Source organism: Danio rerio, chromosome 1 (assembly GCF_052040795.2).
Source record: "Danio rerio strain M-AB ecotype USA chromosome 1, GRCz13ab, whole genome shotgun sequence".
NCBI classification, from domain to species: Eukaryota; Metazoa; Chordata; class Actinopteri; order Cypriniformes; family Danionidae; genus Danio; species Danio rerio.
Window position 1 is genome coordinate 59,383,462 of NC_141021.1, and position 22,363 is coordinate 59,405,824.

The 22,363-nt window shown below is 37.9% G+C and overlaps 1 protein-coding gene and 1 long non-coding RNA gene across 3 annotated transcripts in view; one reads left to right on the forward strand and one right to left on the reverse strand.

Moving 5' to 3' along the window:
• The window catches only part of LOC101886975 (uncharacterized), a 19,818-nt gene extending 8,571 nt beyond the window's left edge, over positions 1 to 11,247 (reverse strand). Inside the window, exons 1-8 of the mRNA XM_087237978.1 lie at positions 11,134 to 11,247; positions 9,922 to 10,001; positions 8,864 to 8,905; positions 4,501 to 6,483; positions 4,354 to 4,388; positions 1,298 to 1,369; positions 905 to 1,094; positions 104 to 217 (exon numbers count right to left, since the gene is read on the reverse strand). Of these exons, the coding sequence (XP_087094104.1) occupies positions 104 to 217; positions 905 to 1,094; positions 1,298 to 1,369; positions 4,354 to 4,388; positions 4,501 to 6,483; positions 8,864 to 8,905; positions 9,922 to 9,943 (2,458 nt within the window). The 5' untranslated portion in view covers positions 9,944 to 10,001; positions 11,134 to 11,247. The remainder of the gene's footprint in view (positions 1 to 103; positions 218 to 904; positions 1,095 to 1,297; positions 1,370 to 4,353; positions 4,389 to 4,500; positions 6,484 to 8,863; positions 8,906 to 9,921; positions 10,002 to 11,133) is intronic.
• A 7,666-nt stretch (positions 11,248 to 18,913) lies between these two features.
• LOC137495297 (uncharacterized) lies at positions 18,914 to 21,881 on the forward strand. 2 transcript variants are annotated; one of them, XR_015477202.1, is made up of 7 exons: positions 18,914 to 19,027; positions 19,132 to 19,239; positions 19,996 to 20,079; positions 20,204 to 20,258; positions 20,358 to 20,433; positions 20,505 to 20,684; positions 21,018 to 21,881. It is a non-coding gene; the product is annotated as an uncharacterized LOC137495297 (long non-coding RNA). The 2 variants fall into 2 exon arrangements; XR_015477203.1 differs by having other exon boundaries at positions 20,508 to 20,684.
• Positions 21,882 to 22,363: the final 482 nt, after the last annotated feature.

Consider the following 22,363-nt stretch of genomic DNA (forward strand, 5'->3'; position numbering starts at 1 on the left):
ACAAAATTATTAAAGAAACATTGCAACATTTGTAAACAAATTAGCTAAAAAATCTTTTTGTTTTTGAGGAAAAAAATATTGTATACTGAAACGTTTCAAAAACCATTGTTGTTGTTAGCGATGCCAATGAGATCGATATCCATAGAAGAATCTGTTGTGTTCAGTCGAGGTGTTTCATCTAATGTGACCGATGGCCCAACCATGAAGATTTGTACATCTGATGAAGAACAAAAGCAGTTTAATCAATCATATAATTATCGAATTAATTACTATTGCGACCAAATACAACGTTTATTTAACACTCTTGAGTGTTTTGCAAGACATCTCAACCTAATAATGGACAGATTTGGATGTACTGTCCCCACCTCACCATACAACAACCCCAAAACATTATTAACTCCGAGTGTGGCTCACACAGGTGAGGGGGCTTGACAAACCACCTGCAGAAAACACACTCTTTCATCTCTCTGCCATTTTAACTGATGCTTGCGCCATTTCTAGAACATTTGCACCAGACACACTCTTACAGTCACTCCTAATAAAAAAATATATATAAAAAAACATTGCTCAGTTATGAAGTGTGCCTCACACAGGGGAGTGGGCTTGACAAACCACCTGTGGAAAACACTCTCTTCTCTCTCTCTATGAACCCCTCCTTACTCTAATATTGCCTTTTTTTGTCTTGCTGAATGCCTCCTCAATTGCAAGTTGCTTTGGTCAACAGCTCAACTGCTAAATGACTAAATTTAAAGGTAAAATACTGATCTTAAACATCAACATTAACAACATCTAACATCATTTGCGCTCTTGTTTAAAAATGTGTAGTTCTACAAAATTAAACTGGATGTGACTCAGCACCATTTTAGAGATTACATAAATAAGTAAAAACAGTGTCTCCACTTACCTACTGCATTAAGAGTAAAACTGACACTGGCACTTTTGTCTGTCGGCTTCACCAGGGTAGAAATGAGTTTCTCGCTGGTTTTTAACACAGTGTTTCCATATGAGGCCAGTTCAGTTGGGTCGGCTGATGATGGCGAATCTAAAACCTTCTCTGTAGCGTTGAACACCGCAGTCAAAATGTCGGTCACCGTCTAAAATAGTGACCAGGTAAAAACAGTTACTGTACTGTAATCTATATCTATATAACTGAGCAAATAAAACTTAATATTATAACAAGCATGCATAAAATCTGTATCATGGCATGACTTTAAAGGATTCGGGACAGTCTTATAAACATCACTTCAAGTCCCAGTCTTCTCTGATTTGATTATATTGAATTATATTCCAAGCTTACAGTGAGTGGGAGCTCTGTATTGTCATCAATCTGCTCAAGTAGATTTTTATGACATCCTCCAGAGGTCTGACACTGAAATCACAATTGAGCTTTTTAAATAATTTATTTTAATAATAAACTCAAGTTAATAGTAAATCGATAGTCAATGGCTATGTTTCTATCCAAAAATGGCAATAAAAATTGACAAAAGTGGAATATCACATAAAACATTAATGAATAAAAGCAGCATTTCCATCAAAAAAAAAACAAAAACAAAAAAGACACTTCGGGATAAACTGGCGGCAAATATCAGTCAGAGAAATGTAGTTCCCCTTCAGATGGGGAACTTCAATGCTATCAGTGGATTTATTTAATCCACGAATGGGGATTTCGTTTCATAAAACCAATCGCCTGAAACAGTTTACAACGGGCCAATGAAATGCCAAATGAATTGGCAGCGTAAGCTTGCATACCTGGAGCTTATTGCCAAATAGCTCAGCATACAAGCACAGGGAAAGCAAAGAAACACCTCCCTTTTCACTTCAGAGACTATTACAGCCTTCTGAGAGAGTCGTTGAGGGTTCCTCCTGCTGTGATCCAGCAATTTCGAGTGAACGAGAGCTTTCTCCCGGTCCAGAGTGTGTACACGCAGCGGCAGACGGTCGAGCTGGGTTTCTCCCTTGCCTGGCGTTCTTTGGGACCAGTCCTCCAGAGCGGTGCGTATAAAGTTGCAACTTCACAAAGAGAGCAACACAGTCGTGCAGCACGTCCTTTTCAGGACGGCACTCCGACTGTGCATTTCTGGATGCGGTGGTTTCCTGTACCCGGATGATGGGCACGAGCACTGCGTTGCATGCCTGGGGGGTCCAGCATGTTAATGCAATGCTTGCGGGCAGTTCATGTCGTCATTGCGATGCCATGACTGTTGCGCAGTTAAGATCGCGGCTAGCCTTTGCAAAAGGGCGAACCACCCCAGCTGTCCCTTGCACTGCAGCGGGCACTCGGGCAGATCTGAGGGAGGGAGATCAGTGGGAGATAATTCGCCTCCGGGCCCGCAGACCTCCCGCTCCTCCAAGCGCTCCATCCAAGTTTCGAGCGGAGGAAGTGATCCGTCTAAACAAAGGGTAGCCCGTACGTTCGATGACAACGGGGACCAGACGTCCACTGCTGCATCGGAGGGTGGGCTTTCATTGTCCTACTGGAATCCAGGCCCGCTCGCCCCCCTAGGGCAGGTGAGCACTGTCAAAACTGTCAAAGGGCTCTCTCGGCACGGATACACTGGCCCACAGCTGGCCTCGGGGCATGCGCAAATATGCGTTTCCCCCAGTGAGCCTGCTCGCGCAGTTACTATGCAAGGACAGGGAGGACGAGGAACAGGTTGCCCCTCTGGCCCAACCGGACCTGGATGTCAGAGCTCTCCCTCCTCGCGATGGCCCTCCCCTGGCAGATCCCTTTGCATCCTCTTGGGCGCATGGACGCGGCGCCTCTCTAACAGACATCTGTAGGGCTGTGGGCTGGGCGACACCTAATACATTTGCAAGGTTTTACAATCTGCGAGTAGAGCCGGTTTCCTCAAGGGTATTAGGTAACCCTTGGTGATTGAGGAAACAACTCGGTTAAGGTGTTGAAACACTCTTGCTGTGCCTTTCTCCCTAACACGCATATACGTGCACTTTTTCATCTGTCAGTAAAGTTCTCCGTTAAGTAAGCCCTGCAGATTCCTCCGAGGCCCCCAGGACTGACTCTGCGGAGGAGTCACTTGCTGGCCCATTATGTTGTAGGTCTGCCCGCTGGTCAGCGCGCGTTTTGGGTATAGGTGCCCGCTATGCGTGATCCCCACTAGGCGATCCCATATGCTTATTCAGTCATGGTGCAGTCCCCCCTTAGGGCGGGGGACTTACTTACCGCTAACCATCTTAATATATGCGTACTCCCCCTTCTCAGGGCTAGTCCATATATTTTGCCATCATATCTCCCCATTGGGAAGCAAGTGGCCTCTGCAGCATCCTCCCTATCAGGACTGCACGCTTTCCCAACATACTGTCGTATTTTCCTAGAATTATCTAGACGCTTGCGACTCCCAAAAAATATATAAGTCTCTTCAGCATTAAAGGATGGTGTTTCTTTGCTTTCCCTGTGCTTATATGCAGAGCTAATTGGCAATAAGCTCCAGGTATGCAAGCTTACGCTGCCAACTCATTTGGCATTTCATTGGCCCGTTGTATACTCTTTCAGACGATTGGCTTTCTGAAACGAAATCCCCATTCATGGATTAAATAAATCTACTGATAGCATTTCCGTTCCCCTCCTCGGGGAACGAGGGTTACTTTAGTAACCAGAGCGTTTCCAGCAGAGAAGCCAGTGTGGTGTTTTTCTTCTCTAATAAATGAATTGCACCTCAGAAGACAAAAACGAAATGCAATAATGTAGACACGGTCAAGACGATCTGCTGCTGTTCAAAGCGAGCATCAGAATGGAGAAGAAAGGGGATTTGAGTGACTTTGAACGTGGCATGGTTGTTGCTCCCAGACGGGCTGGTCTTTCAGAAAATGCTGATCTACTGGAATTTTCATGGTAGGGTGAGAATTTGGCATCAGCAACATGAAAGCATGGATCCATCCTGCCTTGTATCAATGGTACAGGCTGGTGGTGTAATGGTGTGGGGATGCTATCATGTCAATATGGAGCAAAATAAATATTTCCAATATCTTGTTGAATCTATGCCATGAAGAATTAAGAGAGTTCTGAAGGCAAAAGGGGGTCCAACCCGGTAGTAGTAGTGAGGTGTACCTAATAAAGTGGCCGGTTAGCGTACATCTAATCTTTAACTGTGAAAATTGAAATCATGTCATGCACACCGATGACATTGAGTTCATTCACTAAATGTTCTAATGGAGTTCATATAGATTTTCTTACTGAATAAAACATTTATCCAATTCAGTTGTGTGCATTTGTTTCGTTATTTGAATTTTCAAAAATGATTGTGCATTAGCCATTTTTTTCAATTCTCCAAAATGTGTCAAAAAAGTTGGTGGATGTAAACATAGCCACTAAGTCAAATGAAATATCATGCTTACCCTGCATTGATCTGCCAGTGAGACATTCAGGAATGAAGATCAGGAAATGTATCAATGCAACATATTAAATGCTAACACAAAGCGTGAGTGCAGAAACATGCTCACCTGTGGTAGTGCAGGTCAGAGAGTTGTTATAAAGCATACAGTCAGAGACTGGGCTGAGCGCACTATTTAAAGCAGTGCCACTGTTGTACGTCTCACAGAAGCAGGAGGACAGAGTGCTTCTATAGCATGTACAGGTGTCACCATTACCAGTGCAATAACAGTTATCACCTGTACACGTGTGTTCGTTTAGGTTTTGATTGATATACTTCTTGAAATCATATGCGCTTGTGTTGCAGAACATGCGGTACTGAGCGCCAGTGCAGACGTATGTGTCGTTATAAAGCTTACAGTCAGAGACTGGACTGACTCCAGCAGGGATGGAGATGTTTTTGCTGTGATCTGTACAGTAGCAGGAGGATGACACGCTAGAGGAGCATGTACAGTTGTCCTTATTACCAATACAGTTACAGTTGTTATTCAAACAGTGGTAATGGTCTCTAAAATAATGGAAGTTATGGACACTTGTGTTGCAGTACATGTGATAGTGAGCACCAGTGCAGATGTAAAGGTCTTTATAAAGCACACAGTCATAGACTGGGCAGACTGCAGTAGTGAGAGCAGCAATATTTCCATATGTCTCACAGAAGCATGAGGACCAAGTGCTACTAAAGCATGTACAGGTGTCCTTATTACTAGTACAGAAACAGTTGTTACCGCTGCAGTACTGCAATTGGTCTTGATGATATCTCTGGTAAAAGAAACCATGTATGCTTGTGTTGCAGAACATGCGGTACTGAGCACCACTGCAGACGTAGGTGTCATTATAAAGCACACAGTCATACACTGGACTGACTCCTGCCAGGATAGAGATGTTAACATTATTCATCTCACAAAAGCAGGACTGAGTGCCACTATAGCATGTACAGGTGTTCATATCGCCAAAACAGTTACAGTTGTTATTCAAACAGTGGTGATGGTATCTACTATAATGGAAATCATGGACACTTGTGTTGCAGTACATGTGATAGTGAGCACCAGTGCACATGTAGGTGTCTTTATAAAGCATACAGTTATAGACTGGACTGATTTCAGTAGTGAGAGCGATGCTTTTTCCATACGTCTCACAGAAACAGGAGGACCAAGTGCTGCTGTAGCATGTACAGGTGTTCTTATTAACAATGCAGTTACAGTCATTACTATTGCACTGGTATTGGTCCTGGTTCTGATATCTCTGATAGGTGATATCATGTGTTGTTGTGTTGCAGTGCATGCGGTACTGAGCACCGGTGCAGAAGAGTTTATCATTATAAAGCCTGCATTGAGTGCCAGACAGTGCATTGACTTTTGTAGGGATTGTGGTGTTGCGATTTGCACAGAAGCAGGAGGACAAACTGCTCTCATAGCATGTACAGGTGTGCTTATCAGCAAAACAGTAACAATCATGACCCATGCACTGTGATTGACCTTTCTGGTAATAGAAATTATGCAGTCTTGTATTGCAGAACATGCGGTACTGAGCACCATTGCAGATGTATGTGTCATTATAAAGCACACACTCATAAACAGGACTGAGTGCTGCAGGGACGGAGATACTAACATTATTCATTTCACAAAAGCAGGAGGACCGAGTGCTGTTATAGCATGTACAGGTGTCTGTATTACCAAAACAGTCACAGTAGTTATTCAAACAGTGGTAATGGGATCTATCATAATGGAAATCATGTACACTTGTGTTGCAGTACATGTGATAGTGAGCACCAGTGCAGACGTACAGGTCATTATAGTGCACACACTCAGAGACTGGACTGACTGCTGTAGTGAGAGTGGTATTGTCGAACGTCTCACAGAAGCAGGATGATGTATTAGAATAACACACACAGGTGTCGTTATTACCAACACAGACACAGTCATTACTCAAGCACTGGTACTGGTGTTGGTTTCTGTGGTAGGAGAAATGATGTTCTGTAGTGTTGCAGTGCATGCGGTGCTGAGCGCCAGTGCAGATGTACAGGTCATTATAAAGCTTACAATCTAACACTGCACTCACTACTGTTCCTGAATCAGCTGCAGTGCTGGATACTAAACCTGAGGATGAAGAAGATGTGGACAAAGTCAGAAAACACATACACAAAGTGAATTTCCAGCATGTTTAGGTCAACGTTTTACACTAGAATGACATGCATTTGTTTTGAGAAGTTTAACTTTTTAATTTGTTGCCGTTTTTGTTAAAATGTAAAAGTTTTTCTTTTTAACATTATATTCATGCATCTGTTTTGGAAGTGAGAATATCTGCTGTGTTAAATTTTACTAATGACCACAGTAAATACTGGTTGTACAACCTTAAATCAGAAAAGGTTTGGACGGTAAGGAAAATGCAAATAAATGAAGAAGGTCTTCCAAAAATTTACTTTGACTTTAGTTTCATTGCAGACAACATGATTGCATGATATTTCAGGTTTTGTGTGGTCAACTTCATTTCAATTGTAAATATACATCCTTTCCTGTCATTCAGATCTGTAACACACTCTAAAAAAAGTTGACAGGATCAGTTTAGGGCTATTAATCAGGTAAATTGGTGAGATAATTTGCAGATTCACTGCACCACATTGAACTGTTTTACTTATTGAGCTGTACATACCCACTGCATATGGACATTTGTAATTATGTACACACCCACTATACATATACACTTGTAATCATGCTTATTTATCTGCATACTACTGATCATTAATAGCAACCTGTACATATAATTATATATTGTAACATACACACTTGTAATCATGTTTATCTATCCCTGTACATATATTCATATATTGTAACATATACACTTGTAATCATGTTTATTTATCTGCACTCTACTGATTATCAATAGCAACCTGCACATATATTCATATATTGTAAATCTGTTCATAGCTTATCCAACCTGTATATAATGTTGATAGTACATCCATCTGTAAGTATCACCATAGTTTTTCTATAACTTCACTTTATAACTTATTCCTGTATCCTGCACTTGCTGCTATTGAACTGCTGGTTAGACCTAAACTGCATTTCATTGCATTGTACTTGTACATGTGTAATGACAATTAAGTTGAATCTAATCTAAAAAAAATAATGATGTGATTTGAAACAGGTGATGTCAAAAGGTGATTGTAATTATGATTTGGTTTAAAAGTAGCATCCTAGAAAGGATAGAGGATCACCAGTTTGCCAAAAAATATGTGAGAAAATGATTGAAATGTTTACAGTGTTGCTCAAAGAAAGATAAAAAGAGATTTGGGATATTTTTTCACCATCAACAGTGTAGAACATCATTAAAAGATTTAGGGAACCTAAAGGAATTACAGTGGGTGCAAGCCTAAGCTAAACAACCGTAATCTCTGATCCCTCAGGCGGCGCTGCATCAAGAATCCTAACTCATCTATAAGCCAAATCACCACATAGACACAGGACTACAGCGGCAAACCTTTGTAAAGTACCACAATTCATAGTTACATCCACAAATGCTAGTTAAAACTATACTGTCCCAAAAGGAAGCCCTATGTTAACAGTGTCCAGAAGCGCTGACAACTTCTCTGGGCTCGGAGGCACCTGGGATAGACCATCACACAGTGGAATCGTGTACTGCGAACTCAGCATTGATCAATATTTCAGGTATTTTTTTGGGAGAAATGTATGCCGTGTGCTCTTGACCAAAGAATAAAAGGATCATCCAGACTGTTTCCTGCAACAAGTCCAAAAGCCAGGGTCTGTCATGGTATGTATGTGTCAGAGCCCTTGGTAAAGGTTACTTGTACTTCTTTAATAACATGAAATTTTGGGACACAACATGTTGCCTTCAAGAAGAAGTCTTTTCCAGGGGTGCCCATGCATATTTCAACAAGACAATGCAAAACCACATTCTGCACATATTACAAAGCACTGGCTGAGAAGGAAGAGGTTACAGGTACTGGACTGGCCTGCCTGCAGTCCCGATCTGTCTCTAATAGACAATGTGTGGCACATTTTGAAGAGCAAAATGCGACGATAGATACCCTGTATTGTTGCCCACCTCAAGACTTGTTTGCAGGAAAAATGGGACAAAATGACACCTGAAACATTTCATCACTTGATGTCTTCACCCCCTAAACATTTTTTAAGTGTTGTGAAAAGACAAAGTGGTAAATGCTTTACTGAGACAACTTTACTTGAAATGTGTGGCAAAACCCACAATTGGAATACGTGTTTATTTTGGAAAATGCGAAACAACAACAACAACAAAAACCCCCAATAAAAATCAGGAGGAACGCATTAATGTTTGCTGTATTGTATTTAAATAAATATTAAAATCACTTCTTTCTCTTTATTAGAATTTTCCACACTGTCCCATTTTTTTCTGATTTGGGGCTGTGTAGACAATAAGTTAATCAGAAGAGAGAGAGAGGGGAAAAAGAAAACAATAAAAAAACTACCGGCTTACACTTACTTAAGTTTAAAGTGATGACAGCCAACAAAGACCAAACAAAACCTGGCATGAAAAAAGCACAATTATTAAACAAAGCTTTCTTTCATAGACATATTATGGCCCTTTTTACAAGACGTAAAATACATTTCTAATTTCTTTAGAGTGTGTTAGTGTAGTTTCAGCTCAAAATACTACACAGATGTTGTTTTATAACTCTGAAACTGAAAGGCTTTGATCCTAATCGTGGTGTTTAGGTGACTGTCGCTTTAAATTCAAATGAGATTGAGCTCTTCTTCAGAGGTGTCACCATAGCGGCAGATTCATTGGTAGACTCCTGTCTGTTCATTTGTGCTTCATCTAAAACTCCACATCTATAATCCTCTTAGTCTATGCTGACATTATCTTCAGCAGCTCAAACACTCTAATGGCTAATGAACAGACGGCTGCTTCTCACTCAGGGCTGCTGTTTATGCTAATGAGGGAGAGATGGGTACTAGTGGGCGGGGCTTTCCCCCTCTGATGACACGTACAAATGGAGAATGTCAATCAAAGTGCTTCTGCAGTCTGTTTTCATGGAGTCTGATTATAAACGATATAATTAATGAATCTTCACCTATAAAGGCTGGATTTACTCACACACTGCTGACACACAACTGTGCTTAAACCCCTTATAAATGTGATTCTGTAACCAGCACATTATATGAACCTACAGCAAAGAAAGACGCCATTTTCATTTATATTTCATATTGAGTGATCATGCTGTCGTCTAGAATAATTTAAAGACACAAGATGGCGCCATTAACCTCTTATGTGTGTGTGTTTACTCTTTCAGGAAATGTTCAAGAGTTAAGAGGCAAGATTTTGTTAAACAAATTATACAGTGGTGGACTTCCTGAAGATGATGGAGTCACGACTAAATGACTTTTAGATGAAACTGTTAATATAAGTGAATAATATTCATATAGATTTAGCCAAAAAGTAATAAATGCCCATATTTACACACCAAAAGCTTAGTCGATTGTCATATTTAATTCTTAATCAGCGCTACAAATTAAAGCAGGAAAAAGACAATACTTTACCCTTAAAAGCAGTGAACATCATTATGTAATCTGGCTCTCCACTGTGTAGAATTTAACAAAGCAGATCAGGCATTGATTTTCTGAAACAAATAAAGAGAGTTTAAAATAAATATAAGCATTGAGGAGGAGAATGATGATTGGGAATGTGGAAACAGCAGAAGGTAAAATCATATCACTACTAATCTCTACAAAAGCAGCATTTAGCATTTAAATCTGTCACTTTCAAGTATTTAAAAAGGCACACACACACACACACACAAACACACACAGGGGCGGACTGGCCATCTGGCAATTCTGGCAAATGCCAGAAGGGCCGGACCAATTTTTAAATGTGGGCCGGTCAGTTTTTTTTTTATATGTATTGTTTTTAAGTGCAGACAACTTTTATCTCTTGCTAGATGTGATATTATGATGATGATAGTAAAAATATTAATAATAATAAATGTTAAGCATTTGGCCCAATCGGCAACTGCCGCCTGGTTTCAAGATGGGCCGACCCAATCGAAGGTTACCCGGACATATTCAAAATCTGGCAATAATGTCATATTATTTCACCATCTTTACACCAAAATAAATACTGAATGTGGGTGGGGCTGTGTCGGTGTGCTAATGTGGGCTAGTGTGGCAACAGTGCCAGGGCTGAATTTTAGTCCCAGTCCGCCCCTGCACACACACACACACACACACACACACACACACACACACACACACACACACACACACACACACACAAAAACAGAAGAAAACCTAATTGCAATATTCATAAATTTAGCCAGACAGAAGTATAATAGCTAAAATAAATAATAATAATAATAATAATAATAATAATAATAAATTATTTGAGTTAAACATAAGTTTAATTTGATTATTTAAACTGCTGTCGCATTTTGTAGTAGAAAATTTGTCAATAAGAGGTTTTATTTTGCATAAATGAACAAAAATCAAATGCTGCTATCTTTCAGACATGTTCATAATCATATTTTAGATAATCAATAATAATGTACTATTATAAATAACAGTGATATATTATTTTACACTATTTAAAATGTTTTTAATGTCTTTTTTTGAAGTTAAACATTTTTAGAAGAAAGATTACGTTCCCATAATGCAATTCAAAAAGGAAAATTAAAAACATGAATCCTGAAATACAGAAATCTGCTAACTTACTGACATTTTTTTACAGTAAACATATATATCAAAGATGCGTCTCACCTGATATGAGCTGACATTACACCGAGACAAATCCCGTGACAGTTCTGATGTTGTACTTACAGTATCATCTGCTAAAAATGAGGAAATAATATTTTAATTTCTTGCCTCTTCCAGCTGATATTCAAATGAATATTCAAATGAATAAAAGTATAGAGCAGAAGCAGAACCACAAGCTCATTTTACATAAAGCGGAATTACACAAACACCTGGATGGAATAAGAGGAAATCATGTGCCTAATGCAGAAATACACACAACACAGAACCCGAGCCTATGATCAATCCTAAATATGAAATATGAAAAACAGCCATATGGTTGGATATAGCTTTTCTTTATGTATGAAGTAGCATATGCTGCAGACTGCTGAATAAAAACACACACACAATACACATAGGTACTGTCATAAAAGCAGACACAAGCTGGTCTATTCAGGGATCCACAATATGTAAACAATCCTGTGATGATTTGTACCTTGTATTTTCAGTATTATCTGCTCATCGAATGAGGAAATATATTTGTTTCTCTTTTCCAGCTAACATTCAAATTAATATTCAAATAAATACATAAGAAATCACACGCAGAGCGGTTTACAACAACATACCAAACAACAACAGGAAAACTCCCATCACATTTTATTTATTTAATAAATTATTTATTTACATATATTTATTTATTTGAACAGTTTTTGTGTATAATTTTTTTTTAAATGTATAAAAAGCACAAATGCAGTTACACCTAGTTATTATATTTGACTCAAAAATAGATCATAAAATGCGACTGTAAAAAAACAACTAAAGCATCTTTAATGGCAGATATTGTTCTCTGATCCCGAATTTAAAGAAAGAGCTCCATGACATGTTAAATATGTAAAATGGTGGATCCCGAAGGCCAGAAATGACTTAAGAACAGATTTTCAGTACATCATTGATTCTGTTTATTGTGTAAATGTGTGTAAATTTATATTTATTCAGTTTTTAAATACAATTTCAGTGATGTTATTGACTAATATGAAAATATTTGTATGGTTTGTTTACAGTACAGTTTGTACAGTAATACTTTCTGTCTTTTAGTATATATTACATGACAGACTTGCTTTGTTGACCAAATAAAGTGGATCTAAATGTCACGTTGCAGTGCTCTCTTTTGGACACTTGAGGGCACTAGCATGTTTAGTAGTTCAACCCAATGACTGTAAAAAATATGGACGACGCGACAGCCCTTTTTCCCATTGAACGCCTTGAGGGCAAAACGCCTGCTTGACGGGCACAAACTGTCGCAAAAGACTGCTGAAATTGGAGCCAGACATGCGCAGAAGGATTGTCTGATGGAGCCAGAGGAGGAGCCGCGAAAATGAGCAGAGTCGAGCTTCCAATCAAACGCTTTATGTAAAATCAACTACGCCCCCCGAACTTCTCAGCATGCGTTTGCTGTCATATCAACACAAATGGATGTAATAACGTTAACAAATATGAGGGTTTTATATATTCAATCGCGCCAGCTCCGGGCCGCAGCGCATAACTTACTCGCGGCGTCGCGGGCTGATTCCGGCTCACATGCGGCAGCACCTGCTCGCTCGGCCGCCGCATCTGGCTCGATTGACTCGGACTGGAATCGGGCAGTGAGTCCAGGCATCCGGAGTAGGTCCAGCAGAGGTAACATTAGTCAGTCTGAGCTCTAAGAGATAAGTCTCCGGCAGGCGAGAATCTAGCCGGAACTGTGTTTTGCTATCTGGGTGGCTAGGCGTGTATCAGCAATCTAATAAAGCCCGAAAAAAGCCCTGAACTTAGCGAATAAACAGTGTTCCACCAGGATCATGTATGTCAGAAACTATAGTTTACTGCTGAACTCATTTTGTCATGGTAAAATAACACAGAAATCGAATAATAACATTTCAGTCTACTTCAGTCTCCTGCCGAAGCTCAAACGCCGCGCTTTGAGAAACTGTCAATCACAGCTGTCAATCACGATGACACGCCCAACATTAAATTACTGCTAAAAACAAACTGTTTACAAAAATGAAGATCTGCACCTATTTCAGCACAATAACCAGTGCCTTAATCGACCAGAACTATCTTTCGGGACGTTTTATTGCAAGTGTAATATTTTTTTTTATTTGGGCTCAAGTCTCCTTCATTAACACGGAGGAGGCGGGCTTTATGACTTGTACTGCAGCCAGCCCCCAGGGGGCGATCTAACGGCCGAGACCTTCACTCAAACGCAGGCTTGCGGCACACTTGGTTCAACCTTATTTCCTATACTCCTTTGCACTTCTGCCGTCAGAAGCAATTCTTATATTACACTCTGTAAACATACACTTTACATTAAAAATGCAATAAATAGGTAAAATGTTCAGAGTAACCATTAGAATAAATAAGTAATGTATATTTGTTGTTAATGCATGTTAATTCAAGTTAAGTCTTTTAACTAAAACTATAAAGGGGAGGGGGAACCTTTTCTTGTTATGTTTAGCTTGGGAATCATTTCATTGTTGCAATCAAGATATTTTTCCGTTGCACCACAAGTAGTAGAGCAGCGGTTCCCAACCTGGGGTCCGCGCCCCCCTAAGGGGGGCGCCAGAGTTCACAGGGGGGGCGCGGGAGAGGATAAGTATTGAGGTAGAAAAAGGCATAAAAATGGTCCACTATTATAAAAGGCTTTGCAATTAATCGAAAATCTGATTTAGATTTCGGTTTCAAACGATTATAAAAAGCATTAATCGAGATAAATGATTATTGCATCATATTTTGCCACAGTTGTACACGTGTTGCTCTTAAAAGCGCGAAAGAGCTTATGTGTGTGTGCAGCACGATCATGCAGTCAGTAGTATGCGGGCGGTCAGCATTCACTCTCATTCGCACACTGAGACGAGCAGAGGAGCGCAGACATCTAAAGTCATCTTAACGTGAACGCTTTAATGGTCAAATAGGTGTCAAAACGCGGTGTTTAGTGATTATTTACATTAACCCTCATTTGTGTAATAAACAAACGAGTTGAGGATCAAAAGACGTGAAAGAGAAACCATTAAAGATACAGCGCGCTATAATCCTTCTGCCGCCTGTTTTTATTATTATTAAACAAACATAACGAGAAAACCCTCGCTGCTCTTGACTGAAGGACTGCTGTAGCTAAAGTGTTTTTCTTACAGTGAAGATGCTTAAAGCACAGTTTGTTTCATATTTTTATTCTATTGTATTTATTTCTCTTTCCTTTGCAGGGTGGAAAATAACTGTATGTATACAGTTGAAGTCAGAATTATTAGACCTCTTGAAAATTAGCAAACCTTTTCCTGCCCAATTTCTGTTTCATGGAAATAATATTTTATTAACTTATTTCTGAACATAATAGTTTTGATATCTCATTTCTAATTACTGATTTCTTTTTGTCTTAGCTATAATGACAGCACATAATATTTTACTAGATATTTTTCAAAATACAAGCATTCAGATTAAAGTGCAGTTCAAAGGCTTAATTAGAGTAATAAGGCAAGTCATTATAACGGTAGTTTATTCTGCAGACAATCAAAACTATATATTGCTTAAGGGGGCTAATAATATTGACCTTAAAATACTGTTAAAATTCCTTGCTCTGTTAAACATAATTTGGCAAATATTTATAAAAAAAAAATCTCAGGAGCGCTAATAATTTTGACTTTAACTGGCAATGGTTTTGAATAATCGTGATTACAATTATGACCAAAATAATCGTGATTATGATTTTTCCCAAAATCGAGCAGCCCAAAAAAAAAAAAATAATGTAAACACATGCTTAAAATTCCAACATAATAGTGAAAATAATTAAAATAAATAACTTTAAATAATTATTTAAATTTTGCTCACTCGGGCAATCTGCTTGTCAACGTGTCATAAAGGCAAAATCAAAACAAAAATGGCAGACAAACGTAAATGCTGTGATTCTTCAGAGGCGAAGATTAGACAGTATGACAAAGCCTACCTAAATTTTGGTTTTATTGAAGGCCAAGACAAGTTAAAACTGATTAATTAATATTTTCTATACATATTACTATATATTAATATTACACAAACACACACACACACACACACACACACACACACACACACACACACACACATATATATATATATATATATATATATATATATATATATATATATATATATACACACAGTACATATGTGTGTGCGTGCGTGCGTGTTTATTTATATGGTGGGGGGGCTCCAATGTTTGTATATGTTTATGGGGGGGGCCCCAAAGAAAAAGGTTGGGAACCACTGTAGTAGAGCCACAAGGTGCAGTGCTAATAGGGTATATGCCGAGCTAGTGCTGTTTCCATGCTGATAAACTTCTGGTGACCTGTTATTGTTAGTTTTTTCCCCATTTTAAACGATACCTTTTACAGCATCGATGTTGTAATGTAGTTAAAATACAATCAGTTAAATAGACTCTGGCATTCATTTAGTTGCTCAAGCGCAAAACGAGGAAAAAAGCCGTTTACACGCAGGCGCCCCTCAGAATCGGCAGACTAGCACAGAAGCTCCATTGAATATACTGGGGTAAAATAAATGCTCATATTTTAAAGATATGGCGGGGGAAATGTAATTTAATGCAGGGCTTCTTGTACAATCTGAGACCCACTTTATATCGGACATCACTCAGCCAGTGGAGATCGCTGATTTTTAAAGAAAACAGACCTTAAACGCGCCGTTTTTGCAATGGTAAACAGTTCACAGGAAGCGCTTAACCCAGGTTACTGGCAAATTAAAAGTCCTATTAGTATGCTTCGGTATATACCCCATAACACGTTTTTAAGGATTAAGAAGTGCAAAAAAGTTTGTTTAAGAGAAACTGCAACCCTTTAAGTTTATTCCTCTTGAGTTAAAGAGGCCAATGAGGTATGTGTCGTACAGTGTTTACAGATGTGACATGTATGATTATCTGTCCGTATGTTAATGTATAACTAGCCAGGTAGGTGTATTTCTTTACATGTTGAATATGCACTTTATCTTTTGGTTGTATGTTGTTCATTACATGCAACACCACCTTTAAAGGCTTAATTTAAGTTTATGTATTTCTTTCCGTAGTTCTGACTGCAATATTGGGACATAAAGGAGTGCAAGGCTAGAATGTACAAGGCATACTACAGACATAGAGGTAAAGTTGGTTTTATATTCGCACATTCGTTCATTTAGAAGTCTCTGTATTGTTTACCATGTTACTTTGAATATTTGATTGGAATTAGCATGCAAATATGACTTCGAAAACAGCATTAACACTGTTTATTTGACTGTGAACAATGTTGTACTTTGATAGTCATTTGCTGCTAATATGATTTTACTGTTTAGAGTTTGCAAATAATACTTTTATGAAATTATATTATTAAGGGGAAAGTCTGAATGTGTGAATATAAAACCAACTTTACTTCTATACTACAGACTCGTGTCCGAATAAATGTCAGTTAAAATCAAGAACGACTTGAGCCTTTGTTTCATCTCGAGATGAGTAACACTTCTGATTGTATTCTGTTACTTGTTTGTTAATTTAGCCCTGTCTTTATAAACCCTTTTGTCTTGTGTTTTAATTGTCTTAGGATTTTGTTTGCCCCTCATGTCTGTTTGGTGATCTAGTTTTGTATTTGTTCTTGTATTCTTGTTTGTTTTTGTTAGTAATTATACCCAGTTTAGTATTTCCTAGTGATGGTGAAATTAAGCTTTCTGAACCAGTAAAGCACTCGAGTCCAATTGTATCGTAAAAAGGTTCGTTACTCGAAGCTTTCTAATGAGGACCTCTTCTGGTTAAAGTGTGGGAAAGCACTGTTGCATTAATGTCAAATGTTCACAACTGACCAACTCAATCATGTAGTAATAAAACAACAGTAATATAAACAAATTACTGTAGTTTTTACACATACAACAACATATGTTACATTACACCGCCGATGACTGTAGTAAAAGCCAAGGTATTCATTAGTATTTACATTTATCGTGTTCCAACTATTCCTTCACTCTCCCACTCGACAGGGGTCACCAAACTTGTTCCTGGGGGACTGGTGCCCTACAGATTTTACCTCCAACTCTAATCAAACACACCTGAAGAAGCTAATCAAGGTCTTAGGTATACTTGAAACATCCAGGCAGGTGTGTTGAGGGAAGTTGGAGCTAAACCCTGCAGGGACACTGGCCAGTTTCCCATCAAATTTTCGGACCAATCAACTGCTCTCTACAGTATGACATGCATACAGCTAGTTCGAGCCACGCATGGGTCAGTTGGCATTTCTCTGTAGAGTTTGCATGTTCTCCCTGTGTTGGTGTTGGCACTAAAGGGAAATGTTTTCCAATGTTGAGTTGTGGTTGGAAGGGCATCTGCTGCGTAAAACATGTGCTGGATAAGTTGGTGGTTCCTTCTGCTGTGGCGACCCCTGATTAATAAAGGGCCTAAGCCGAAAAGAAAATGAGTATATATGTTTATATGTAATTCTGTGTGAGTTTACACTGTAAAAATCTTATGTGCTATTTACTTAAAAATAGTGGTACCACTATTGCATGTAATCATTTTAAGTAGTTTTCAAAACTAGATTTTTTTAAGCAAAAACTACATGAATGAATCAAGTGAAAATTGCTAATTTTTTTTGAGTGATAGATGATAAATTAAATATTGTTAGTGGAATGGGCTTTTATATTTTATGCAAATCTGCCATCATTTACTCATATTAATTTTTATAAAAAAGGATCATGTGAAAATTAAAAAAAAAAATTCAGTGATATGTGATGATTTTAATTTGTTAATGGAATGTGCCTTTATAATTTAAGCAAATTAACCACCATTTACTTAACTTACTTTACTCATTAATGACAGTTACTTATTTAAAAAATGTAAAATATACAATAATACAGTGGTTCTCAAATTTTTTTCAGCAAGTACCACCTCAGAAAAAAATTGTCTCTCCAAGTACCACCAAAATGAGCAGAATTGAAATACAGTAGTGTAGTAGGCCCAGTAAAGCAGCTAAAACTCTGCACAGTTAAAAAAAAAAACATGGCAAATTACCTCAGAAATATAGGCTATATGTCATATATGGCATACTTTATACATAATTTTTGATAAATTTTGAAATATATGTAGCATGTACATGCCATATTTCGTTCCTCCGTGTACCACTAGAAGGAAGCCCACGTACCACACTCTCAGAAAAAAAGGTACAATGAGGGTACAATTTTGTTCCTAGAGGGAACAAAATATAAAATTGTACCTCTAAAGGTCCCATATTGGTCTTTAGGGTACAATTTTGTACCCAAATGGGCTATAAAGGTACAAATGTCCAGATTTAGGTTTGAAAGGTACATTTTTGTACCTTTTATAGCACATTTGGATACAAAATTGTACCGCAAAGGACCAATTTGGCACCTTTAAAGGTACAATTATATATTTTGTTTCCCTATAGGAACAAAATTGTACCCTCAGCTCATGATAAGATTAAGACACTATATAACACTAATTTAAATGTATTAATACTAAACATTAACACTAAAATACATAATTTAAAAATATAATAAATAAATAAATTGATTGAATTAAATATTTTAATAATTAATTTTTTTCATGTATTTAAATTACATTTTTTTCTCAAAAATGTTAATAATTTAATTTATAATTTAATGTAATTTTAATCATTAAAAACGTAAATACTGGTCTTTGCTTACTGTTTAAGACCCTATAGTTTATGGGATGGGGAATAAGAACCATGCAGAGTGACAGGATCTTCATACAGGTGGTGATGTTGCTGTCTCTTTAAGAATTTGGCTTGTTGAGACGTTATAGTAGTGTTTGTTACTGAGGCGGTCGGTAGAGTATACTGGCTGTTTACACAGAACTTCGCACGCTTTTCAAAGAAAAGTCTATTTTGGAGTCCACACTTTTCAGGTAAGAATGTATTAAAGATATATTTTCAGTCTCATTTTTACATGTGAAGCCGTGTTCTGTTGATTTTGTCTGACTCTCGGGTCTCGGCTTTCCCCCGCTTTAAGTGCTCCGGGCTGGCCTGCAGGATGGAGTTTGCTAAGATGTCTGCTGCTTATTAAAGAAGTTAAATCAATGTGATATCGAAGTCACCGAGGGACATAACGTTATAGACGGTGAGTACTATATGCTGTTAGTTTTCTCGGTGTAAAAGTTCCCTTTATCGCCTACGTCACGTATTCGCGCCTTATATCTTACGTTACGTTACTGCGTGTTGCCACGGCGGAATATAATCGCAACCCAATTAGCAAAATACACTCGGGCCAGCTGCGGCGGCAGAAGCGAGCCGACGCTGCCGTATCAGTGCACCGGAATCGGGCCGTGAGTAAGTTAATGTGCGGTTTGGCCCAGAGTTTGCGCGACTAAAGTCTTCATTTACCTTGATATAAAACCTTTTGTTATTAATACTGGAAATTTGTAATTATCGATAATGTTTTATATTTTAGGCCATTTTCTAGTCACGGTTGACCGCTGAGATTTAATTTTAGACGGTTATATACACCGCCATTTTGTGAAGAAAAATCACAATTTTGTCACCGACAAAGCGACTGATTATGTAAACGTGGCTAGTTACAAACGTGGCGTACATATAATGTTGAGGAGTGTCCACAAACTCTCATGTCCAGAATTGTTGGAGCTTTACTATCGTTTAACGTTATACTTATGTTAATGTAGAATTATTAACATACCACGTTGTATAAATCGACGTTTTAAGTTATACTTTGTTCTTTAATGTAATAATTTGTCTCATCTGTTCTGAAACTGGTACCTTGAGCTATTTTACCTATTTTATTAATATCAAAATAAATAAATAGTTATGGCTTTATCTTATTGCTTTCCAGAAGTTTTTGAAGTTTCCAATTGTCTTTCAGGACAAGATTGAACAACAGAATGCAGCCTAACAGCATCAGACCAATGAAGGCATGTCATATGAAAGCATGGCTCAGTTACAAGATGTAAGTATGTCTGTCTCATTATCTATACCATGGTTTTAATGGCTTACATACTATTTTAAATTTGTAGGTTTTTACTTACAAACAACAATAAATGTATACCCACGTGTTTAAAATTATTTTCTAGGTTTTCATCGAAAGATGAGAGATCAACTGAAGAATGCTATGGACCTGACTCTAAGGTACTCTTTCTAAACTTTCTCCACTTGATTATTATTATTAAATTCTAGCTTTGGATGGATTCCTTCATATTTGTTTGTATGCCACATCTTATGTTCCAGGAATTGATTTTACAGCAGCACTTCTCATGTTGCCAGCCTTGTTAAGCGAGACACTTCAACATTTCGTTGTGCTCGGGTGCGTATGTTTTTTTCTGTTTAGTATATGCTGTGATAAATGCATTTTATAATGCTTGATATTCTTTATAGTAGGATGACGCAGTGGGTAGTGCTGTCACCTTACAGCAAGAAGGTTGCTGGTTTGAGCCTCGGCTCTGTCAGTTGGCATTTGTGTGAGGAGTTTGCATATTCTTCCAGTGTTCGTGAGGGTTTCCTCCAAGTGCTCCGGTTTCCCCACAAGTATAAAGACATGCGCTATAGCTGAATTTGGTAAGCTTATTTGTCTGTAGTGTATAAATGTGTGTGTGTGATTGAGTGTGTCTGGATGTTTCGTAATACTGGGTTGCAGCTAGAAGGGCATCTGCTGCATAAAACATGCTGGATAAGTTGGTGGTTCATTCCACTGTGGTGACCCCAGTCTAGTAAAGGGACTAAGCTGAAAAGAAATTGAATGAATGAATGAAATTTATATTAGTCTTTTAATCTGTGATACTTTTTTTTATCAGTGAATATTAATTATTTTACTTTCTATGCATGTTGATTTTCTCTTCATCAGTGATAGAGTGACTGATATTAATGTAATTATTGCTTTGTCGCTTACAGTGAACCATCTTCACCACATCCAACAGTTCAAGTACAGGAGGAGGCCACCGACTGGACAACTGTGTTAACAAGACGAGTCATGGCAGTCTTCAGAGTTGATGGGATTGTGATTGGCCGGGCTAATGATGTGGACGAATATACATTTTTGACATATCCATCTTATTAGAAGAGCACCTTGATGTTTCTGCAGTGGAATGTTTTGAATGAAAGGTGAACGGTGACAGTTACCAGAGTGATCTACCTTGTTTTTTGTTTCTCTACATGCTCTTGGGATAATCACAATCATCAAGTTAATCCAGCACACTGCTGTCATTCATGCATAAAGCAGATTTTTAAATAACTTGTGGTCCTAATGACTATCAAAGAACATTTTCCAGATATGAGTGCTTGACATGTCATGTTTATCAAAAGCATAAACACATATTGTGTTACAACAAATTACAACTCCACTTGAGGAGTAATCTACTGATGTTGAGGAAGAGGCTACTGATGTTTTTGGTTTTCTGCACTGTTGAAGCAATTTATAGAGAAACATTGCCTTCATTCTGAAATTCAGAAAAAATGTTGATGACAAATTATTTATTATGACCGAGTATTCTGACTAAAGACAAACACTTTGGACTTTATAAAGTGCAGTACTTGTAGCCTGTGTAATGTGTTTATAAATCTTAAACAGTATTCTTGTGGTCTTTTTATTAAGTGTAGATTATTTAGTTTTTATTTGTTATCTAAATTGTTCTTTTTACTGTTTTACATGTCTGCTTTATACTTGCTGTGTAATTTTATTTCTTAACACATTCAGTTGTGAGTTGTAATGAAATATTTCTACATTAATAAATAAAAATGGACATCTGCGAACCAAAATATTTTATTTATTTATTTGTGCATGCAGTCACCAAAAGGTCAAAATGCCTGGGTCAGTACCCTGAAAATACTATATAATATAAAAAGGTACATTTTTGTACCTTCAGTGTCTAGGGTACAAAATTGTCCCTTAAAGGGTACAAATGTAGAAGGTACAATTTTGTACCTTTAAAATGAGGTACAAATTTGTACCCTTAAGGGTACCACCCCAGTGACGGGCCATTTGTACCCTAAAAGGTACAATTTTGTACCTTTTTTTCTGAGAGTGCACTAGTGGTACACGTACCACAGTTTGAGAACCACTGCAATAATACATACAGTACACAATGCATTTTTGTCAAACATCATTTTATTACATGTTACACTGAAAACAAAATGGTACATTTAGTTTGGTAAACAAATCTATTTGTTAATAACAATAAACAAATAACATAATAAAAAGTGCTTGCTGTATGGCAGCCATTCTCAATCAAAACCACCTC